The 21,898-nt window shown below is 57.7% G+C and overlaps 1 protein-coding gene and 2 long non-coding RNA genes across 3 annotated transcripts; 2 read left to right on the forward strand and 1 right to left on the reverse strand.

The window, feature by feature from the left end:
- Positions 1-811: 811 nt before the first annotated feature.
- On the reverse strand, positions 812-14,032 carry SLC2A1 (solute carrier family 2 member 1). Its single transcript, XM_086764340.1, has 10 exons — positions 13,866-14,032; positions 9,063-9,155; positions 4,842-5,002; positions 4,435-4,675; positions 3,971-4,133; positions 3,703-3,890; positions 3,483-3,587; positions 3,285-3,386; positions 2,793-2,996; positions 812-2,580 (listed from the first exon to the last, which is right to left on the reverse strand). Exons 1-10 carry the CDS (start codon positions 13,881-13,883, stop codon positions 2,383-2,385), a joined length of 1,473 nt encoding a protein of 490 aa, XP_086620466.1. The 5' UTR covers positions 13,884-14,032; the 3' UTR covers positions 812-2,382.
- LOC147598183 (uncharacterized) lies at positions 10,973-12,637 on the forward strand. The gene is made up of 2 exons (XR_015260797.1): positions 10,973-12,068; positions 12,307-12,637. It is a non-coding gene; the product is annotated as an uncharacterized LOC147598183 (long non-coding RNA).
- Positions 14,033-18,049: 4,017 nt separating the features above from the next.
- On the forward strand, positions 18,050-21,566 carry LOC147598184 (uncharacterized). The gene is made up of 3 exons (XR_015260799.1): positions 18,050-18,245; positions 18,669-18,728; positions 20,487-21,566. It is a non-coding gene; the product is annotated as an uncharacterized LOC147598184 (long non-coding RNA).
- Positions 21,567-21,898: the final 332 nt, after the last annotated feature.

The raw sequence follows: 21,898 nt of genomic DNA on the forward strand, positions 1-21,898 counted from the left end.
CGGCTGTTGAATGTTGTGGGAAAAAAAAAAAAAAAAACAACAAAAAAAACCCGCATGAAAATTAGCTTTGCATAGGGTTGAGCATCTCCAGGAGCAGTGACAGGCAAGGGCTGGGAACAGCAATGTCAGCGCGGGCACGGAGAAGAGCCCCGGGCAAATAAAGAACATTTCGGGAGCTTTGAAAGGTTTTACAAGATTCCTGCAACACGCTGCCACAGCCATGTCCCGCGCCCGCACTTCAGGGCAAAGAGACGCTTCAACAAATAGAAAAAAGCCGGAAGTGACCAAGATCAGTGCGTCTTTGCCCGAAAGCGCTCAGACTTGCAGCTCTTGGCACCTCATCCGTTCAAGGGGAAAGAAAAAAAAAAAAATCCCAAATCTGCCAAGCAGCAGCAGCCTCCCTCCCTGCCTTGCTCAGGTGCGCGCAGCAAGGGGCGTGGAGAGCGCCGCTGCAGAGGGAGCAGGGCTGCTCCAGTCCCACAAACCCCAACTTTAGGACAGACGGCCCCAAAACCAGGGCTCCAAAGCGGCGCTGGGGCAGAGCGGATTTCCCAGCACGGCTCCCCGCTGGCCCCGGCAGCAGCGTTTCCCCCTTCCCAGTCCCACGGTGGCGTCAGGTCCCACCCGGCCCCCGCGAGCAGCCCGCAGGACGAGGAGGACGAGGCCGACGAGGCCGCGGCGATGCACGGGGGCCGCGCAGCTCCGCGTTCCCACCCGCCCCAGAGCGAGGAGCAGGCTGCTGCAGCACGAGGGAGGGGAGCGGAGGGCAGAGCCTGGCTGCGGCGAAATGAAGGCACAGGAGGCGGCCGGCCCAGGTCGCTGCATATATTCTCCTTTATTGTTAGCACACCACACGCCTTCCGCTTGGCACTTGTGTAAAAAAACCCACCGCACGCGCGCTCCGTGGTACTGCGCTGCGCCGACACGCTGACGCTCTCATCGCAGGCTGTTTTCACACGATTTCCCCCCCACCTTTATTTTCCTTCAAGTGTGGTCAAGTGTAATCACTTCCAAAACAGACTAATAAATTAAAAAAAAAAAGAAAGAAAAGGAAACAAAAAAACCACCTAGTTTAAAAAAGGGCCTGTGACTGGGGGAATGTGCCACAGCTCCCTCCGCAGCTGCGTGCGGGGAGACGGGAGGCTTTCGGGGAGGGTTTGTTTTCTTTCCCCCTCAGTTTTGTTGGAAGAGGACAGTATTTCTCTTTTGTTGTTTTTTTTTTAATGTACTACAGCTTGAAATTCAGTGCAATAGATACAACTACAGTGCAGGTACTGAACTATACAAAAGTCGTCCTACCCATGTACGAGCTGCTTTTCCTCGGTCGCTATCGAAACTACGCCTCTGCCTCTGTACCTTGTTGTGGACATTATACAACGGGAATATACGCCAGGAATATTTACAGTACTTCGCTTGTCAAATCAGAACCGCTATAACTTAAACGTCTACTATTAACAACCATTGAACAAAAATATATATAATATAAATATCTTCCAGTCTATACACAGAGCAGGAAATGGATGTGTCGCGGGACGATGGATTTCGGGGAGTCCGGGAGCGGGGGCGGTAGCGATGGCGGGGTGGGGGGGGGTGCTGTAGTGTGCGGCTGCCGGTTCGCTCTGCCGGCGCTTCACCGTCAGGCAAATATTGCCGAGATTAAACCGGGAAAAAAAAAAAGAAAAGAAAAAAAAAGTACAGAGAGAGAGAGAGAGAGATCCCCCTCTCACCTTTTCCCCTCCCAGCTGAAATTCAGGGAAAGGAGACGAGAAGCCGCTGGCGGAGACGATGCTCTGCTACGGGATATCGACCTTTCCCACCGCTCGGGTCTGAGCGCGCAGCCTCGGCGCTCCCCGGGGCGGGGAACCCCCGTCCACAAGCGCACCAGGGGCTTGAAATCAGCGAGACTGCTTTAAAAAATAACTTGGTTTTTAAAAAAAAAAAAAAAAAAAGTTGGTTTATATTTAGTCGATTTACGTGATTTTTCTATGATTAGAATGTTAAAAAATAAAAGTTTCCAGCTTTAAAAGCTTCCGCTACGTGATTTCTCGTTAAACAACCTATCGCGTAGTTAAAAGTGGGAGCCGCCCTCCCGCTGGCGGAGGCTGCGTGGTTGGTTTTTAAAACATCTATTGGCTTTGAAATCCTGGACGCGAAACCAGCTAAAAAACCCACAAATCGTTCCTAGCAGAAAATAACAATAAAACAGGTCAGTCTGTCCCCGATCAACCAGTGGGGGAGTCTGGAAAAGGGGCGTATGCGCAGGAGCCGGACCCCCCGCTCCCTCCTGCCTGGTTTCTGTACAAAGTATTTTAAAAAATAAACCCCGTGCCCTCGGGAGAGGGCGGGCGGCCGGGAGGAGGCGGGCGGCGCGCCGCGGGCGGGTTAGACCTGGGAGTCGGCGCCCAAGCTGTGGAACTCATCCGGGGTTTTGTCGCTCTGGCTGGCTCCCCCCTGACGGAAACCCGAGGCGATTTCGTCGAAGGTTCGGCCCTTCGTCTCCGGCACCTTGAAGTAGGTGAAGATGAAGAAGAGGACTAGCAGCACTGTGAAGATGATGAAGACGTAGGAGCCGCAGAGTTGCTGGGAGGGAGGAAGAGAGGAGGAGGGGGTGAGCGCGGGGGCGTACGGGACCCCAGGACCCCACGGTCCAGCTCCCTGCTCCCGCCCCAGCTCCCAGCCCCGGCCCCCTTCCCGACCGAGCCACCGCAGGCCCGGTTTCGGGGCTCAGGTCACGCAAGCCAAGCGCCGCAGCCCCGCCCCGCTCCCCAGCGCCAGCGGCGGGAGGCCGTTACCGCGATGTACTGGAAGCCCATGCCCACGATGAAGTTGGAGGTCCAGTTGGACAGCCCGGCGACGGCGAAGGCGGCGGGACGAGGGCCTTGGCTGAACAGCTCGGCCACGATAAACCAAGGGATGGGGCCTGGGCCGATCTCGAAGAAGGCCACGAAGCCGAAGATGGCCACGATGCTGAGGTAGGACATCCAGGGCATTTGGTCCTAGGCCAGGGGAGAGAGAGAAGGTCGGCTCGGCAGAGGGGGACGGAGCACGCGGCCATCCCGGACGGTGAGGCTCAAGCACGCGCAGCGCCGGCAGAGAAGCCGTGATGGGAGAGCGGATTTCTGGGACCTCAGGAGAGACGCGGGCAGCGGGACCGCTCAGCCGTCACCTCTGGGAGGTGAAGTCCCTCCTCTCCAAACAGATGTCCCCCTCCTCACCAGCACAGCGAGGGGCAGTGCGCGGGACCACCCCCAGCCCACCCCGTCCCCTCGACGCCCATCCCTCACCAGCAGCGTCAGGGCAATGGTCATGAGCACCGCACACCCCGCCATCCCCGCCAGGCCGATGAGGTGCAGGGTCCTGCGTCCGGCTCGTTCCACCACGAAGAGCTGTGGGATGGAGACAGGCGCCCATCAGCACGTTCCCCAGCCCGGAGGAGAGCCCCCTTCTCTCCCTCGGCGTGAGCTCGGTGGGCCAACACTCACCGAAACGACTGTGAAAGCCGTGTTCACCACGCCGGAGCCGATGGTGGCGTAGACGGGCTGCTCCACGCCCGACTTCTCGAAGATGCTGGTGGAGTAGTAGAAGACCTACAAAAGGGCAGGGATGCGCGGTGAGGAAAGGCCTCGGGTCTTGGAGCCAGCGCGACTCAAGTTCTGGGTGAAACGACCCAACCCAGGGCACCCAGGTCCCCGCAGAACTCACGGCGTTGATCCCCGAGAGCTGCTGGGACAGCTGCAGGACGATCGCGATGAGGATGGGCTGGCGATACATGGGGGAACGGAAGAGCTCCATTATGGTGACCTTCTTCTCTCTCATCATTTGCCGGCTCTCCTCCTTCATCTCCTGGAGGTCGCTGCTGACGTCCGTCGTGCCCCGCAGCTTCTTAAGGACTACGGGGAAGATGCGGAGTCAGGAGCAGCAGGGGACCCTCCTGCGGGGCGGGACAAGCTGAGGGACAGGGGTCACTCACCGCTCTTGGCTTTGTTCTCCTCGTTGCGGTTGATGAGGAGGAAGCGGGGGCTCTCGGGGGCGAAGGGCAGGATGACGCACTGCAGCAGGGCCGGGACGAAGATGAAGCCCAGGAGCAGCGGCCAGAGGGAGTCGTTTCCCATGATCAAGTCCAAACCAAACACCTGAGGAGGAGAGGGGTTGAGCCGCCCTCGCCCAGCTCAAGCTGGGCTCAGCTCCGCGGCTCACGGTGCAGGGTGCACCCACCGCGGGGCACAGCGGCCACGAGACGTCACGTCACGGCGCTGCCCGTCCCTGACCTCAGGGCCTCGCGGCATCCCTGCTCCTGCTCAGCCCGGCTCCACCCGAAGGGCCGCAGCTCGGGCAACGCTCCGCGCCGCCACGCTGAACCCCGTCCCCTGCAGACCCTGACCAACACCCGCGGCAAAGACGGGGAGCCCCCCCCGGGCGCTCCTCCAGCGTTACCTGCGCGATGAGGATGCCCAGGACGATGCCGAGCTGGTGGAAGGTCCCCAGCGCGCCCCGCAGCGCCGTGGGCGACACCTCGCCCACGTACATGGGCACGAAGCCCGTGGTGAGGCCGGAGTAGAGGCCAATGATGAAGCGGCCGAGGATGAGCATCTCGAAGGAGAAAGCCATCTTGGAGAAACCCATGAGGACAGCAGACACAAAGGCGAGAACGTTGGACATCAGCATGGAGTTGCGCCTGGGGAGGGAAGCGAGGAGGGTGAGGGGGACCCCAGGGGTCGGGGAGGCTGAAGGGGTGTCGGGAGAACCCAAACATCAGCTTGTGGCAGGAGGGAGGCGTTGCTGGGATGCGCCGTCCCCGCCCCGCGGAGGTTCACCACACGTCCGCCCCGCTCGGCGCTCACCGTCCAAAGCGGTTGACGAAGAGCCCAACGGAGAAGGACCCGATCATGCCTCCGACGGAGAAGATGGCGACGGAGAGGGACCAGAGCGTGGTGAGGGTGGCAGGGCTGATGGGCTCGTCGTACCGGTACAGCCAGGTACGGTTGTAGAAGTCCTCAATCACCTGCGAAAGAGGGGGCAGAAACAAAGCCATGGGTTCAAACCATCCCCCGTGCCATCTGCGCCACCGCTGTCACGAATTGCCCGGCCTCAGCCCGGCCGCCTACAGAGCCTCAGCCGGCGAGCACGGCTCACAAGACGATGCGTCACGGAGCCGGGAGCCGCCCCGGCCGGTGGCTCGGCTCCAGCCCAAGGGAGGAAACCTGACGGGATGCGCACTGGAAATGCAGCCGGACGGGTTCTCGGTCTCGCCCCGCCGAGAGAGGCTCGGCGTTGCCAAAACACCTCTTTCGCCTCGCTGGGCGGCCGTGGGGAGGTCACGCTCCTCCCCGGGGCACGGCAGGCGGGGAGGGACGCTTCCATCCCTGGAGGAGAAGCGACGTGGAGAGGGAGGCAGCAGCGATGGTGGAGGCAGGCGAGGAAGACAGCAGGGTCAAGCGGGCAGCTGAGCGGTTCCGTCCCGTGGGACGCTCCCCTGGATTTCGTTTCGGGGCTCTTTCTGCGGAACTTCCGCGTGCAACACTGCCGCTACGATCCTGCGACGCTAACAGCCAGGACAAGCGCTTGTTTTTCCATCACCATCCTCACAGAACACCCTTTTTTACCTATTTCCTTTTTTTTTTTTAATATTTTTCCAAGCCAGCCCACTGCTGAGAGCTCCAGGTGAGTTATTCAAGGGTCACCCACGGCCAAAACAAAACAGCGAAGGGCCCAGCAACGCCCGGCCGGAGAGAGCGGAGACTCCGCAGCCAGCTGCCGCGGACATCGAGCGGCACAAAGACCACGCTGCTCCGAAGGCTTTAGCACGTGCTCAGCTCCCGAGGGAGCAGGCGCACAATCGCGCTTCGTTTTCTAGTTTTTTTGCGTCACTTCAAGCACAAACAAGAGCCCTTGACGGAGGCAGCACAACAAACACACCCCAGCCACGTGAAAAATGGAAAAAAAAAAGACGTTATTGAAAAGTTGTTCCTTTTACAAAGCCCCCAAATCATTAGGATCCTCCCCGTGAAGCAGAAAAAATTAATCCAAGCGACAGCAGACGCCCCAGCGCTGGCTGAGCTACACTGGGCCGTGCTTTGGCTTAAGAAAAAAAACCAGCACCCACGTACCCCGCTCCCGGCCCCTTCTCCTCCTGCAAAAAAGGAGGGATGGAAAAACCCACCATCGGCCAGCTGTTGGGACAGGAGGACATGAAAAATTACGAGTTTAAAGTGAGAAGCATGAAAAAAAAAATAATAATAATTGCATTTCCCAGAAGTTAGGTGTTGGTTTTTCTTTTTTTTTTTTTCCCCCCTCTCCCTGCCCCTCATTTTGTTCCAGCTGGTTCCTGCCAGCCCTCGCCCGGTTTCAGCCGTCCCCTCCATGCGTCGCGTCTGCAGACGCCCCCCAAACGCCGGGCCGCTGTCGCGGCGGCGGGCAGGACTACGTTACGGGGACCGCAAAACCGCCGCTCAGCCCTCCGCGTGCGAACGGAGCCTTTCTGCGAGGCCGCCGGCCGCTGCTACCCGCAAACGCCGCTGCCTCTGCACGGCTGGGGCTGGGGCACGACGCACCCCCCCCAGCTCCAGCGCATCCCAGTCCTGCGCCTCGATGCCCCCGATGCATCCCCACCCCAGCCCTGCGCGCCGATTTATCCCAGCCCTGCACCCCAGCTTATCCTGGCACATCCCCATCCCAACCCTGCGCACCGACGCATCCCAGTTCTGCACCCCGACGCACCTCCATCCCAATCCTGTATCCCAACGCACCCCAGTCCTGCACCTCGATCCCAATCCTGCACCTCGATCCTGCGCCCCAATCTCAACTCCGCACCCAGTGTGCTCCCGTCCCAACCCTGCACCTCGATCCTGCACCCCAATGCACTCCCCCATCCCAATCCCGTACGCCAGTGCACCCCCGTCCCAATCCTGTACCCCCATCCCAATCCTGTACCCCCATCCCAATCCTGCACCCCAATGCACCTCCTATCCCAATCCTGCACCCCCATCCCAATCCTGCACCCCAATGCACCTCCTATCCCAATCCTGCATCCCCATCCCAATCCTGTACCCCCATCCCAATCCTGCATCCCCATCCCAATCCCATACCCCAGTGCACCCCCATCCCAATCCTGCACCTCAGTGCACCTCCATCCCAATCCTGCATCCCCATCCCAATCCTGTACCCCAGTGCACTCCAATTCTGCACCCCATCCCAATTTTGCACCCCAATGCACTCCCCCATCCTAATTCTGTATCCCCATCTCAATCCTGTACCCCAGTGCACCCCCATCCCAATGCTGCACCTTGATCCTGGACCTCAATCCCAGCTCCACACCCCAATGTGTCCCCATCCCAATCCTGCACCCCAATGCACCTCCTATCCCAATCCTGCACCCCCATCCCAATCCCGCACCCCCATCCCAATCCCGCACCCCAATGCATCCCCAACTCTGCATCCAAAAGCGTCCCCACCCTTCCAGGTGGGATGAACCCCCGTGCCCGCAGCATCCCGCTGCCCAGGACACCACCCATCCCGCCTCCCCTCCCGCTCTGGACACCGAGCGCCCCGAATCCTTTCCCCCGTCAGTTCCGCACCCCAAGCGCCCTCGCTGGCTGGGTGACTCACCCCCAAAACACGCAGCCCCTCCCCGGCCTGAGCCCCAAGGTGTCATCCTAAAAAGCAGGAGGGACACAGAGGCAACACCCATGGGGGGCGGCTCTCGCTTCGCCGGGGGTCTGTAGGAACCGGAGCTCGGTCCCAAGGGAAGGGCCCGGCGCGGGCCCAGTCCCTGCCCGGAGCGGATCTCCCGGCTCAGGAGAGGAGGGAGAAAAGCCCTTCAGCCGCAGGGAGACGTCGCGCGTCGTTGGGACGCGGAGGCCGGGCTCCGACGCGAAGCAGTAATTACAGAGCGCCTGCTCCCCACGGTGCCGGAGCTCGGGGAAAAACGAGGGCGGACGCCAGAAAGCGGCTCTTCAGCACGTTTCCAGGGATTTCCCAGCTCGACGCCGTCTCAGTCGCCGCTCCCGTCGCCCGTCTCCGCAGGAGGACGCTCGCCGTTGCCCGAGCACAGGCGTGGCCAGCGCAGATGGGGCCGGGGCCCAGGGCTTTTTAGCAGGGCGATGCTTTTGGCAGACGGGCGCAAGCATTGAGGGTGCGGGGCGGGAGCTGCAGCCTCCAGCAGTGCGAAATCCCGCTGGGGCCTCTCCCCGCGATTAAACGCGACCGAACGCGACCCCTCAAATACAGGCAACTCGCGTCTTCACCGCCCCTTCCGCGCCGACGGGGGGCTGGGAAGCTTCAGCACAGGGTCTTCTCTCCCACAAGGAGTTTTTTTTCGGTGCGTGAGGCGGGAGCTTGCAGCCCGCTGGCTGGTGACGGGACGGATACTCCGGCGGCGCGAGCGCCGCTTCGGCACCTTGCCACCACTCGGGACGGCGCGCCAGAGGCCGCGACGGCGCTCGGGGCCGGGCTGCGCTCCGGCACGCCGGCGGCTGGACTCCGAGCCGTCCTTCGACGCCTCGCCCTGGCAGCTGAGCCTGGCCCAGGACACGCTGCAAGCGCCACACGGGATCTCTGAGCCAACGTTTCCAAGCCTTTACCACCTCAAAAAGCCACGTAATTTGGGGAAAGCCAAGGTTTCTCACGGCTCCTACCTACCTACGGGTGGCTGGAGGGTCCCGGCGCTACGCTAGGGGAGGGAGCAGACCCCTCGTGCTGCCCCCCTCCGCACGCAGCCCTTTCCTCCCGGGACGCAGAGCTCCCATCGCAGCGGCCATTCCCCACCCCTAAGATGACTCAAATCCCAGTTAATTCCCAGCCAAGGTTAAAAGTTACGCCGGTCCCACCCGGAGAGCATCCTGCACAGCTTCTCGAGATTTTTCCCGGCAAAAACACTAAGCGAGGAGGAAATTAATTCTCCTGGGAAGGCGGGAGCCGAAGAACTCCCTCACAAATCCCATTAAGGCCGTAAGCTGCCTAGCAGGATGTACTATTTTAGCCGGGCTGGCAGCAGGCGCAGGTTTGTTTTCGGGCACAGGGGGAGTGGAATTTCGCCGCAGCGAGGTCGCTCGGCACACGCTCACCTTTTGCGGGGCGTTGATGACACCGGTGTTGTAACCGAACTGCAAGGAACCCAGCACCGCTCCTCCCACGGCGATCATCAGGCGAGCCGTCATCTGCGGGGAAAAAAGGGGCAAGAAAACCAAAAAGAGGGGTTAAACTTGGGGTCCCAGCTACGCCCCCCTCCATCGGAGAGGCTCCCCAGCAAGAGGTGGAGGGGTGCTCGTAAGGTTGTGAGCATGAATGCGCAGGAGAAAAGAGAAAACTTGCTTTTTTTGTGGCATCCACATGGGCTAGGGGAGAAAAAAAAAAAATAAATGTTTTTAAAAAACTGGTTTGGGCTTAAAAAAACCAAACTGTTTAGGGATTCCAGGAATTTTTTCCCTCTGGAGTGGGGTGGGAGGCTTTATCTGGGCTCGCAGGGACCCCTCCGAGGGCTCCACGTGACACCCGGGCAGCACGCCAGCACAAGATGCTCTTGGGGACGCCGCGGTGACGCCGCCGGCCAGGCGAGCATCGTCCCGGCATCGGCGCGAGGATGCCCCGGCCGGCCGCCGCTCAGGATGTTTTTGAGTCGCGGCCTCATTAACAGTCGCCAGGCAAAATCCCGGCTGTTTGGCAAACCCTTCGCCCGCCTCCTCTTCCTCTCGCTTAAGCCGGAGCGACAATCGGAGCCTTGTTTGGGAGCAGGGTCAGGGCAGGCCAGCTCTTGGGCCACCTTCGTTAACGGCCCAATTATCCCAGGCAAGAGATTTTTCCCAGCGCTCAGCTCCGAGAACCAGGATCCAACATTCCCGGTTAATCAGCTTTGGGATGATCCACGTGAAATGTATAAGCCCCTTAATTTGGGGGGGGCTAGGGAGGGGCTGGGCTCTCCCCGGTTATCCCAGGTACCAGTGCCTCACCCCGACTCAGGGATGCTCTGCCGGCATCTCGGATTAATATTCCCAAGGGATTTGTGCTGGGCAGACCGCACCTAAATACAACCCCTGCATTAGGGGGGCTAATTGTAAAGCAGAAGAAAAAAAAAAACCCAAAAAACCCAAAACACTGATATTTTCTTATTTAAGAAGCATTTTCTTGGGTTTTTTTATAAAAAAATAAAAGAGTGCCACTCGCTGGCCTCGCCTCTCCAGCCAAGCCGCCTCCTCCCGCGTTAAAGTTTGCAGGGAAAAAGCAACAGGGAGTAAAGCCAGCCCCGCTAACGAAGCTCATTAATTAGGCTTGGCCTCAACACAACTAATCAGGGAGGTTTTGGCACTTGGTTTTGTTCGGTGCTTCTGAATAAACCCAGCCCGAGAAGAAAATGCCCCGCTTGGGAGGGCGAAAGCGGGCTGGCAAGTCGCTAGCGTCCCAGAAAAAGCCCCTGAAAAATCTGAAATCCTGACTCCGACCTCGGCTGTCCGCCCGCTGCTCCAAAAAACCGCGACGGGCCACACCGGGAACGCCAGAAGCAACCTGCGCGTGAATAAAAGCTGTTAAAAAAAAAAAAAAAAAAGGGAGTTTTGGGGTTCGGAGGAATTTTTTTTGTTTGGGTGGCTTTGGGGTGTGGGGCGACGTTTCTTCGCTCGCTGGGGGCCGCCCCTCGCTTTTTGGGGCGGCAATTTTCACTCCGGGCGGCTGAAGACCAGCTCGCCCGCCCCAGCCGGCCGATCCCCCCCGCGCAGGGCGAGCGGGCGGGTGAGTCACGGCAGCACCGCGCCGCGAGGATGGGGATGCATCACGCCGGCGCGAACTTTGCTCCGGGAAGGCGCAGGTACCAACACCTCCTCGCTCCGGCACCAGCCACTACCCCACGAGGAATTAAATAACGAAACTGCTTTTGCAATTGTAACCTCCAGCAAAAAAAAAAAAATTAAAAAAAATCCTACCTTTAAATTTTTAACCTTTAGCAAAAAAAAACTCTGTATTTTTGACCTTTAGCCAAAAAAAAACTTTATATTTTTGACCATGAGCAAAAAAAAAAAGTGATATTTCTATGCAAGTCCAGAGGCGACGCGGCGCAGTCGGTCGGAAGGCTGCCGGCATTTTTTGGAGGCTCTCCCCAGCCAGGGTCACCGTGAGTCAGCTCCTCCCGCTCGCTTCGGGCTTCCCAGTTCCAAACGCGCTGCCCGGCCCGATCCGGGAGCCTTTCGGCTTGAACCTCGCCATTAAAGGAGAGGCTCAAGATGGTGAGTTAGGGGAAGGAAAAAAAAAAAAAATAATAAATAAATAAAGAAGTTGATTTTTAAGGGCAGCCTTGCATGGGAAGCTCCTGCAAAGCCACGTGCGGGTTTTGTTGGTTTTGGTTTTCTTTTTTTTTTAAACTGCTTGCAGAAAACAGCAGCTTTATTTGGAGTTTAGGAAAAAAAAAAAAAATCCAACATACTTCCCCTTCTCGTTTCTGTGCAATAAACTTATTTACAGCCTGGAGACAGCCACCACTCGGGTTTATTTTTTTTCTTCCCCTACTAATTCCTATACAAGCGTAGCGCTTGTAATTTTAATAAATTCAGGGGTTTGTTTTTTTTTTTGCTGCTTCCTGCTTCTTTCGTCACTCGAACGTGGAAGCCGCTGAGAGGGCTACGGACCCGCGGGGTGACGGCAGCCCCCCAAAGCCGCAGCGGGCTGCCTTCGGCTTCGCAACGCTTTTTTGTTCTTTTTTTTTCCTCCCTTTTAGAACAGAAGGGGTTGGGGATGCTGCTTCACGGAGCAAGGAAATGAATAACGCCTTTAAAAAAAAAAATAAATAATAATACTATTTTTTAAAGTGTCCCAGGAGGGAATGCCAGGAAAATCCACGTTTAAAAACAGCCCATAAAAATTAGCCAAGGAAGCCTTAACGAGCATCCCAGAGGTCCCGTCCTGGGATGGACGCAGGGGGGTGATTTTTGGGGAGGGGGGGTTGGGGGGGTGCAGCCTCGCAGCACCTTGCACATTTGTTCGCGCGCTTGCCGGAGTGAGGATAACCGGATCCGGCCGTTGCCCGGGATAACACGGCTGCGCTGGCTCCCAGCCCAGGAAAAACTTACGCACCCACCGCGGGCCAGGTAAAACCTGCTCCTAAAGCCAGGGCATGTGCCCCGCGTCCACCCACGGCGGCGTTCGGGCTGGATCGGGCGCGTTTGGGTTTTTTGTAGCCAAAAAAGGGGGTAACACCAGCACTGGGATCAGCCCAGATTTTGTTGGGGGGGTGTCATCAGTGTGGGAGACAACTGGCAGCGAGGGGAAGCAGCGTCAGAGCAGCGTTTTGGTTCGGTTTTGGTTCCCCCCCCCGCCAACTTAAAGGTCAGCTGGGGACGGCGACACGATGCCTCTGCGCTCCGCAGCCGCAAGAGCGTCTTTGCGACGAGCCCGGGAGATGTTTTTGCACGCGAAGAGGCAGAGCGAGCCGGCTGCGCGGGCAGAAAAGGCACGTTCCACTGGAAGAACGTCAAACGCAAAATTTTAGGGCGGAGGGCTGAGCTCGTCCCCCACCTCCCAGCACCCCCACCACCACCAAAAATCCCGATTTTTTTTTTTTTCCCACCCCCCCCCTTCGCAAAACGCACTCCAGATTTAAGCGTCGCCCGTCAGAGCGCAGCAAATTGCTCCTGCAATTAATTACCTTATAAAAAGATTTTTAAAAAGTAATCATTTCTAACCCAAATTTCCCTAACGGGGCAGTTATTAAGACGGAAGAGCTGGGGGGGCGCGTCTCTGGCTCCGTTTCGGCAGGCGGGAGTCAAGCCCGGCCGGCAGCGCATCAGATTTCTTCGTTATGAGAGCAAAATTTCTTTTTAATTCCTCCCCCCATCGACGCGCTGCCGGCTGTCACGTTCCCAGCTCCCGGCCCCAAACCCACCCCTCGCCCCCCAAAAAGGGGCGCCGGGGCAGAGCCAGCTTGAAATAAAAGCATTTTAAAATATAATATACGTAATTATGAGTTTAAATTTTTAGAAAATAGTATTATTTGTGCTCCGAAGCTGGGGGGGGGGGGGGGGAAAGGAGGCATTTGCTAAGGAGAAAAAAAGGAGAGGAGATTTTAATTGGAATAAAATTATTATTTTTGGTTTGAATTACGCATTACTTTGGGAAAAAATAATAAAATATTAAAAAAAAAAAAAACAAACCACTCTACGTAGTTGAATAAGCCCCACGGCAGTCGCAGGGGGAAGGTTGTGGGGGGCAGCACCCCCCGGAGCCCCGGGCCCGGCGTTAATGACCCCGCCGCAACGAACCCCCCTTCCCCGCCGCGGGGACCCCCCGCCCGCGGGCCCAAATTCGGGAATTATAAACCCCATTCACTCGGGGCGGGCCGGGGCGCCGGGAGGGCCCGGCCGAGGCAGTCGATTTGATTTTCAAACTCAAGTTTTTTGGGTTTTTTTTTTTTCCCCGAAGGAGGCGGGGAGCGACGGGAACTGGGTCAAAACGGAGCAAAACGCCGGCGCCGCCCTGGGGGGGGCCGAGGGTGCCCCCCCCGTGTCACCCCACAAAAGCAAACTTTTGGGGGCCGAAAGTGCCTTTTCTGGCTCCTCCCTTGGCAGTTTCTCCTCAAAGCGGGGGGTTTTCACCCCAAAAACTCCGTCCCGGCCGTGGAGCGCCGCGGCGGGCCGGTTTTCCCTCGCTTCTGAGATAATTTTTTTTTTTTTTTTTTTAAATGTTTCATTTCGCGTGGCGGCGGGCGCCCACGCGGTCCTGCCGGGTGGAGGAGACCGAACGCAGCCCGGTTCCCCCCCCCCACACACCGCCCCGATCCGATCGCAACCGGGCGGCCGCCGTTTCTCCGGTTGTGTAACGCGTTGGGGGGGGGGGGGGGGGAGCGGGAGGAGGGGGGGAGCGGGGTGCCCCGCGCGCGGCGCGCTCACCTTGCTGCCGGTCTCCATGGCGGCCCCGGGGGGAGGCGGCGGCGGCGGCGGGAGCGGCGGCGGCGGGAACGGGCCCGGGCCGAGGTGGCGGCGGCGGCGGGCGACGAGGGGGGGGCACAGCGGCGGAGCGGCGCGCGGCGGAGCGGAGCGGTGGCGCGCAGCCCCGGCGGGGGCATTGAAGCGGCTTAAGAGAGCGGGGCGCGCGGGGGGCGCGCGGCGGCGCCCATTGGGCGGCGCGGGGGGAGGGGGGCGGGGCCTGGGCGGAGGGAGGGGCGGGGCCCGGCTGTGGCGGCGGGGGGGGGGGGGAGGGGGGATGGGAGAGCCGGAGGGGGGCGGGGCGAGGAGGGGGCGGGCGCGGGAGAGGGCGGGGTGGGGGCGCGCGCGTGGGGGCCTGCACGTGGGCGCGGTTGGGGGAGGGGAGGGGGCGTGCGGGGGTGTGTGCGCACGTGAGTGTGCGGGGGGGCGGGGGGGGGGGGCGAGCCTGCGTGTGCCCGCGCGTGCGTGTGCACACGCGTGTGCCCGAGTGTTCGAGTGGGGGGGGGGTAAGGGGGGAGCGTGCGAGTGCGTGTGCCCGTACGTGTGCGCGTGCACACGTGAGTGTGCAAGTGCGGGCGTGCCCGTAGGTGTGTGTGCGTGCACGCGAGCGTGCGAGTGTGTGGGTGCGCGCACGTGGGAGTGTGCAAGGGACGTGTGCGCGCACGTGAGCGTGCAAGCGTGTGTGCCTGTGTGTGTGTGTGTGTGTGCACGCGCACATGAGCGTGCAAGCATCTGCGTGTGTGCCCGTGGGTGTGCACGTGTGTAAGTGTGCGAGTGGGTGTGCCTGTACGTGCGTGTGTACACGTGACCGTGCAAGAATGTGTGCTTGTACATCTGCGCGCTTGTGTGTGCGCATGTGCACGCGTGTGTGGGTGCACGTGTGCACCTGTGTGTCCACATGTATCGTGTGTGTGCCTGCGCATGTGCACATGCGAGTGTGTGCACGTGTTTGCCTATGTGCCCGTACGTGCGTGAGCCTGTGTGTGTGCACGTGTGAGTGTGCAAGGCTGTCTGCTTGTACATCTGTGCACGCTCGTGTGTGTGCGCACACGAGGGAGCACACGTGTGTGTCAGCACATGAGTGCGCCTGTGTGCACGTGCCTGTACACGTGCGCGCGCTTGTGCGAGCGCTTCTCAGCAAGCCCGTGAGCTGTGCATTTGCGCACGCGCGTGTGCGTCTCTGTCCACACGCACGTGCGTGTGTGTTCACGCCTGCACACGTGTGTGCGTGCAAACGCGTGCATGCGCCTGCGTGCGCGCCGGTGCGTCTGTGCGTGCACGCGACCACCTGCCCACGCCCCGCGCGGGAACGGGCCAAGCCCCCCTCCCCAAAAGGGTGCGATGCGTTTTCGGGGCGCGGGCGGCTGGCGTTGCGGGGGGCACGCGGGCGAGCGGGGGTTTCTGGGCTGGACGTGCCGGCCCGCACGTCCGCGGCCGCTCCCCGCCCCGCGGCCCACCGCCCCGCGGCCCACCGCCCCGCCGCGCAGGGTGCTGCCGGGGGTCCCGCGCGGGGACACGGCTGCGGCGCTTTGGCCGCCCTTGGCCGTCAAAATCGCCCCTTCCCTCCCATCCCCGCCCCGAAACTGTTTTTTAAAAATCATTGAAATCCAAAAAAAATCATTCAAAAAATTCAATTCCTCTCATTGCGTTCTTTTTCTTTGGGAGATAATGGAAAAAAAAAAGGCGAGAAAAGCAGAAAAATGCAAAAAAAAAGGCAAAGAAAAGCAAAAAACAGCGCAAAAATTGCAAAGAAAAAAAGCACAAAAGCAGAAATTGGGCAAAAATTCCAAAAAACCAAAGCTGGTGCTTAATTTCATTTTCCCAAAGCTGCAAAATTTTGCCCCGAATTTGGCCGTTTCAGTGATTCCTCGCCGCTAAACTCCAATAGATCTAAATTTTAGCAATCCCTTTTTTTTTTCCCCTTTTTTGCCCATCCCAAATGGGGATTTTTTTTTTTTTTTGCTGATTTGGCATTTTCATGATGGGGAAAAAAAAAAAAAAAAAAAAAAGAGCATTGGGTGGGAATGCTGACGGCAGGGAAAAGGGCGGAGGAGGGATAATCCCCGGGCTGGAGGGGATTTAGGGGAGATTTTGTCCGTCCCGTCCCTTTGACCGGGGGGGAAAGGGGTTAAAAAAATATCCCGGGGCAACCGCAGGGGGTGGGGAGGGGTGGGGACGAGGTAGAGGGGAAATTTGGTTTGATTTTTTGTTAAGGGTCAAGGAGAGGGGTTTGACGGAGGCCACGGTGATGGGCTCCGGGGTGAGAGTGGTGACGAGGACGGAGGCCACGGTGACGGGCTGAGGGATTCAAGTTGTGTCAAGGCCGGAGGCCATGGTGATGGGCTCGGGGATTCGAGCGGTGGGTAGGCCGGAGGCCACGGTGACGGGCTCCAGGAGTCAGATTGTGTCAAGGCCACGGTGACGGGCTCAGGGATTCGAGTTGTGTCAAGGCCAGAGGCCACGGTGACGGGCTCGGGGATTCGAGCTGTGTCAAGGCCATGGCGACAGGCTCAGGGATTCGAGCTGTGTCAAGGCCAGAGGCCACGGTGACGGGCTCGGGGATTCGAGCTGTGTCAAGGCCAGAGGCCACGGTGACAGGCTCAGGGATTCGAGCTGTGTCAAGGCCAGAGGCCACGGTGACAGGCTCAGGGATTCGAGCGGTGGGTAGGCCGGAGGCCATGGTGACGGGCTCAGGGATGAGAGTTGTGTCAAGGCTGGAGGCCACAGTGATGGGCTCGGGGATGAGAGTGGTGACGAAGACGGAGGCCATGGTGACGGGCTCAGGGAGTCAAATTGTGTCAAGGCCATGGTGATGGGCTCAGGGATTCGAGCTGTGTCAAGGCCAGAGACAACAGCGACAGGTTCAGGGATTCAAGCGGTGGGTAGGCCGGAGGCCATGGCGACGGGCTCAGGGATGAGAGTTGTGTCAAGGACGGAGGCCATGGTGACAGGCTCAGGGAGTCAAATTGTGTCAAGGCCACGGCGACAGGCTCAGGGATTCGAGCGGTGGGTAGGCCGAAGGCCATGGCGACAGGCTCAGGGATTCAAGTTGTGTCAAGGCTGGAGGCCACAGTGGTGGGCTCGGGGATGAGAGTGGTGGGTAGGCCCGAGGCCATGGCGACGGGCTCGGCCTCTCCATCCTCGCTCTCTTCCCCCGCTGCAGATTTTGGCCCTGACTCACCGGCGCGGCGCACACACCCACTGCCACGCGGCCCGCAGGATTTCTACGGGAAAAAAGTAATTCCCAGCAGACGAGGAAATGCGGCCTCTGTTACATCCGTCCCCGCTGCCGCATCGCGTCGCCTGACGAGGTCCTTATCTCGCGGCCTCTCCCCTCCCCACCCTTGTCCCCAGCCTTGCGGACACGGGGTACGCGGCTGTCCCGGTGCCACACAGGGTTTGGGGCAGGTTTTTCGGGCAGCAGCTCCTATTTTTTTCGGACAAAGTTCAGGCTGGGACACCCTTTCCAGGGACAAATTTTGGGTAGTAAAATCGGCACCACTGGAGAGGAGCAGGGCGGGAATTTGGCTGTGCTGGGACTTGATGCCTTCAGCGTCTCTGCAGCCAAAAATCCCAGATTATCCTTAAAAAATTTAGGGAAAACTTTTGCACTTGAACTCCGACGCCGAGCATCCTTGGGACTGAGTTAATCCGCTCCAGGGGAGAATTTATTTCAATATTTCCAGTGTCCTCCAATGCGTTTGAGACTCAAAGAGCTTTAAAATAAGTCCCAAAAGGGTTTTTTTTTTCTTCCCCTTTTAAAATCCGGGTAAAAATCACCCAAAATGAAATTTCCAGACCGTACCAATTTCTACCCATCCCCAAAAAATCACAGAAAAGAAAACCCCACTGGAGCTTGGAATTCCTACTGCTGCTTGCACAAGAGCCACAGCCCCAAACAGCTGGAAGCGGCCGTCAACATCTGGCCGGTGCTGCACCCCGGTGACCCCACTGCCACGCCGGCGTGCGGCAAATTGGGTCAAACTGCGGCGGTTTTGCCGCCGTGGGGCTCTTTGAAGGTACGGGTTGAGCCGGGGTCAGGGAAGCGTCCAAAGCTGGAAAACATCGGCCTAGGTGATGAAATCCAGGGCAAAGACCAGAAGGAAACTGGGATTTGCAATAAAATTGGGTTGGGCGACGCTGGCACAACCCTCCCCGGGGATTTTTGACTCTAAAATGTTGTGGGTTGACTCCGCCACCGGGATTTTGCGTTGCTCTTGGAGAGGTTTTCGGCTCCGTCCTCACCCGGGGGATGGTCCCGCTCGCTCCGGCTCAAGGGACGCGGTGAAGCACCAGCCCCGCCACGCCGACTCTGCGACGTCAAAGCGCGCGAACATCCACCAGGTTCCGATTTAACAGCCGGCATCTCTTGGATTTCACTTTTTATCTTTAAACCCGGACTAGTAAAACCTCTCTCCTTGTCAGGCTGGGATTAAAGTGGATTAAACCCTCCAGTCTTTGGGTTAAAGACGGACTGATCCGCATCCAAGAAAACAAGAATTCTGAACCCAATGAAAGCAAATTATTGACATTTAATTAATCTAAATTAATAAGCAGCGAGCCTCACTTAAAGATTTCCTGGGAAAGCAGCGACTCTCTCGTCCTAAACTGCGCTGCCTTTGGTGGCTTTTCGCCCCTTAAAGATGGAAAGGATTGGGAAATAAAGGGAATTTCTGGTTTGTCCTCTAAAGGAGGGGGGAATTATCCCCCAACGCCGGGTCTCGCAAAGGTTGGTCTTGCATTCAACCTTTATTTTTGCATTTTTAGGGCAACCCGATGTGGACGGCAAACGCGGGGAGAAAAGAGGCCGGGGCTAAAAATAACCGGGTGAGTCACGCCGCGGCGCTGGGAGGCGTTCATGCCGACGGGGCCAGAACGAAAACCATGGGAAGGAGCCGGGGGGGGAAATACATTTTCCCTTCGGCTTCGCACGTTCATGCAAGCAGATTCCTCTTCCTCCTCCAAGCAGAAAGAAAAAGGGATAAAAATATATATAAAAATCCATATACGCACACGTATGCGTATATAACGCTGCTGTTCCCTGCCCATAAAAGCTCCCGGGACTTCACAAACTGCCCTCGCACTGCCAAAATCGCAGGAAAAGGGGAATTTTCTCCCCTTCACCATAGCACCGAGGTGAAATAATTCCCCTCTGCCAGAGTTTCCTTCTTCGGGAAGCTATTTCTGGAGCCAAGGGAGAGCGGCTGTAACGATAATAATTAATCATTAATGATAAGAAGTGGGTAGCAGCCACTCCCGTGTCTTAATTTGCAGGGATGCTCCTTTTTTGTTTAATTTCCGATTAATTCAGTGATGTTTTCATCCCATTCGCGCGGTGCGGACGATGCTATGGGGGAATTTGGGGGGTTCGCGGGATTTGGGGCGTTCAAGCCCTGGGATTTTCTCCGCTTGGGATGAAAAAGGGTGGAATGAGGACATTTTTGCCTGTTGGCTGCCCTGAGGCCGGGCGGCCGGCGGGTCCCCAAGGCCACCAACCTTGGCTCAAGGTCGCCGAGATAAGGGACGTGCGAGCAAGAGTCACGGCGGGGGAGAAGCCCCAAAATCTGCCGCCGGGAAAAGTCCCCGTCACCCCACAACGGCCATCACCATCCCAGCGGAAATCCACCCCAGATTGCTCCGCATTTAGGAATTCTCCAGGTTTAGGGGGGGGATTTTGCAGCAGACGGATCCTGCCCAACACCGAGCATCCCGCAGCGCCCGGAGAAACTGCGGGTCTGCTCCCGGAGCGATGGCTTGCTGTCCATCCTGTGTTCCCTGCCAGGCTTGGCAAAGCCAAAAATGCTGATTTTTCACCCAAAATAGGCCAATTTCACTAATTTAAGGCATCCTGACAGCCTGCAAGCTGCTGGTGCAGAGGGATCATCCCTATCAACATCCCCAAAACGGGCTTTCTACAGCTGATCGCTCTTGGGAAGCCTGGAAAGGGGCTGGAGGAGGATTTTTGGGGTGATTTGGGGGGGTTGGGGGACGGGGAGTGGCATAAATGTGATTTTAGAGGTTGGATGCACCGTTGTTCTTGCACGATTAAATGCAAGGGAAAGCCCGGAGCGACAGCTTTCGTAGCAGGCAGATTTTGGTTTGTCTGTCCTGTGTTCCCTGCCAGGCTTGGCAAAGCCAAAAATGCTGATTTTTCACCCAAAATAGCCAATTTTTCACCCTATTTCGCCAATTTAAGGCATCCTGACGGCAAAATGCCGGCGCAGAGGGAGCATCCCCATCAACACCCCCAAAACGGGCTTTCTGCGGCCGGTCATTTGTGGGAAGCCTGGAAAAGGGCTGGAGGAGGATTTTGGGGGTGATTTTCAGGGTTTTGGGGAACAGAGTGTTGCACAAATGTGGTTTTAGAGGCCGGGAACGTCGTCGCTCTTGCAGGACTGATTGCGAGGGTGGGCTATGTGCTGCCGAGCCTCTCCCCGAGGGGATGCAGGGCAAGATGCTCCGTGCAGCCGGGTTCAGACAGAGAAGGAAGATCTAAGGAGCTTTAGGGATGCTCCATGGGATGCCATTCCATTTTTAATTAATTAATTTAATTAATAACTTTCCCTTCTCCGCACAAGGCTGGAGCCAGGCGGGTTCCGCCCCCCCCCCCCCCCCCGTGCCCACGGGGAGCACATCGCATACCGGGCGCAGGCAGCGTTGGCATCCCAAGCTGTGAAACACCAGAAATGGAAAAAAAAAGCTCCAAAATCCTCCCATCTTGCATTAAAAATCCCTCCAGCTGCGGGCAAGATGGGCTTTGCCTCCCCCATCCCCTTGCTGGACTGGGAAGTGCCCAGTTTCTGGACTGGGAATAGGTCGGAGCAAGCTCACATCGGCAATTACCACCCCGCAGGAAGACGGATTAATCCCCATTACCTAATTAACTTGCTGAATAATAATTAGTCAGGTATTTCTTTGCTCTTCACTCATAAAAACTCTTTTGCAGGGGCATGTTTTAAAGCCGGTCCCGTACATCAAACACGTTTCTGCTAACTCAGAAGGAAAAAAAAATTCATCACCCTCGCCCGGGGCAGCCAGCATCACCCTGCTGCCCTGTGCCCTCCCACTCCGGCAGCACTGGGCTGTGGTTCGGGGGCTCAGCATCCTCCCAAGGTGATGTGATTTGATTTTTTGGGGGTTCATCATCCTCCTAGGACAATACAATTTGATTTTTGGGGCGTCATCGTCCTCCCAGGACAATACAATTTGATTTTTTGGAGGGCCGTCACCCTCCCAAGATGCAATTTGATTTTTTGGGGCTCATCGTCCTCCTAGGACAACACAATTTGATTTTTTGGGGGACCATCATCTTCTCAGAACGACGCAATTTGATTTTTTGGGGACCAGCGTCCTCCCAGGCTGATGCAATTTGATTTTTCGGGGGTGCTCCCAGCATCCCTCCATCCCACAGAGACTCCTCCGCCCTCTCGGTAACCCCATTCCCCAAACTCATGACTCAGCAAACTCCTGAAAATTCGGGAGGCGAACTGCAAAACTCATTACTTGACCCGTTCCTTTCCAAGTCGGAGCAGAAGAAAAGCCGCGCCGCCGGCTCGCCTCCAAAAAAAAAAAAAAAACCTCCCCAAAAAACCATCACAGTCAGCTCTGGGCTTTATTCAAGTTTTTATTTAGGGTTTATAAATGAAGAGGAATAAAAAGGTTGGCTGGAAATTATCTGTATTATTATTAGCTGCGTCAGGTTGGGAGAGGTGAGGAGTCAGCAAACGCACGCCCTGAGCATCGATGGGCGAGATAAAGCAGAGCCTGAACCCCTTTGCTCACGGATTTGGGGACATTCCCCCTCTTTTTGGAGGCGACGCGAAGCCCTTGGATAAAATCGGCAGCAAACGGCCCCAAAAAACCCCCTCGGTTGGTTTTCTCGCGGTGCTGGGTCGCCGGCCCCTCGCTTCTCCCAATTAAAAGAATTAAAGAAAGGAAATTGGAAATGCGGCCCCCGCTGCACCTCGTCTGGAGTAATTAAAGCCCAAGGTTTTAAT

This window comes from Chlamydotis macqueenii, chromosome 21, assembly GCF_036417535.1.
Source record: "Chlamydotis macqueenii isolate bChlMac1 chromosome 21, bChlMac1.mat, whole genome shotgun sequence".
NCBI lineage: Eukaryota > Metazoa > Chordata > Aves > Otidiformes > Otididae > Chlamydotis > Chlamydotis macqueenii.

Bases quoted from the DNA above. Each gene is read 5' to 3' on its own strand.
- SLC2A1 (XM_086764340.1), bottom strand. The intron at 2,997-3,284 runs GTGAGGGATGGG...CCCCTGGCCTAG, and splicing joins CCATTGCCCTGACGCTGCTG to GACCAAATGCCCTGGATGTC. The intron at 2,581-2,792 runs GTAACGGCCTCC...CCTCCCTCCCAG, and splicing joins TGGGCTTCCAGTACATCGCG to CAACTCTGCGGCTCCTACGT.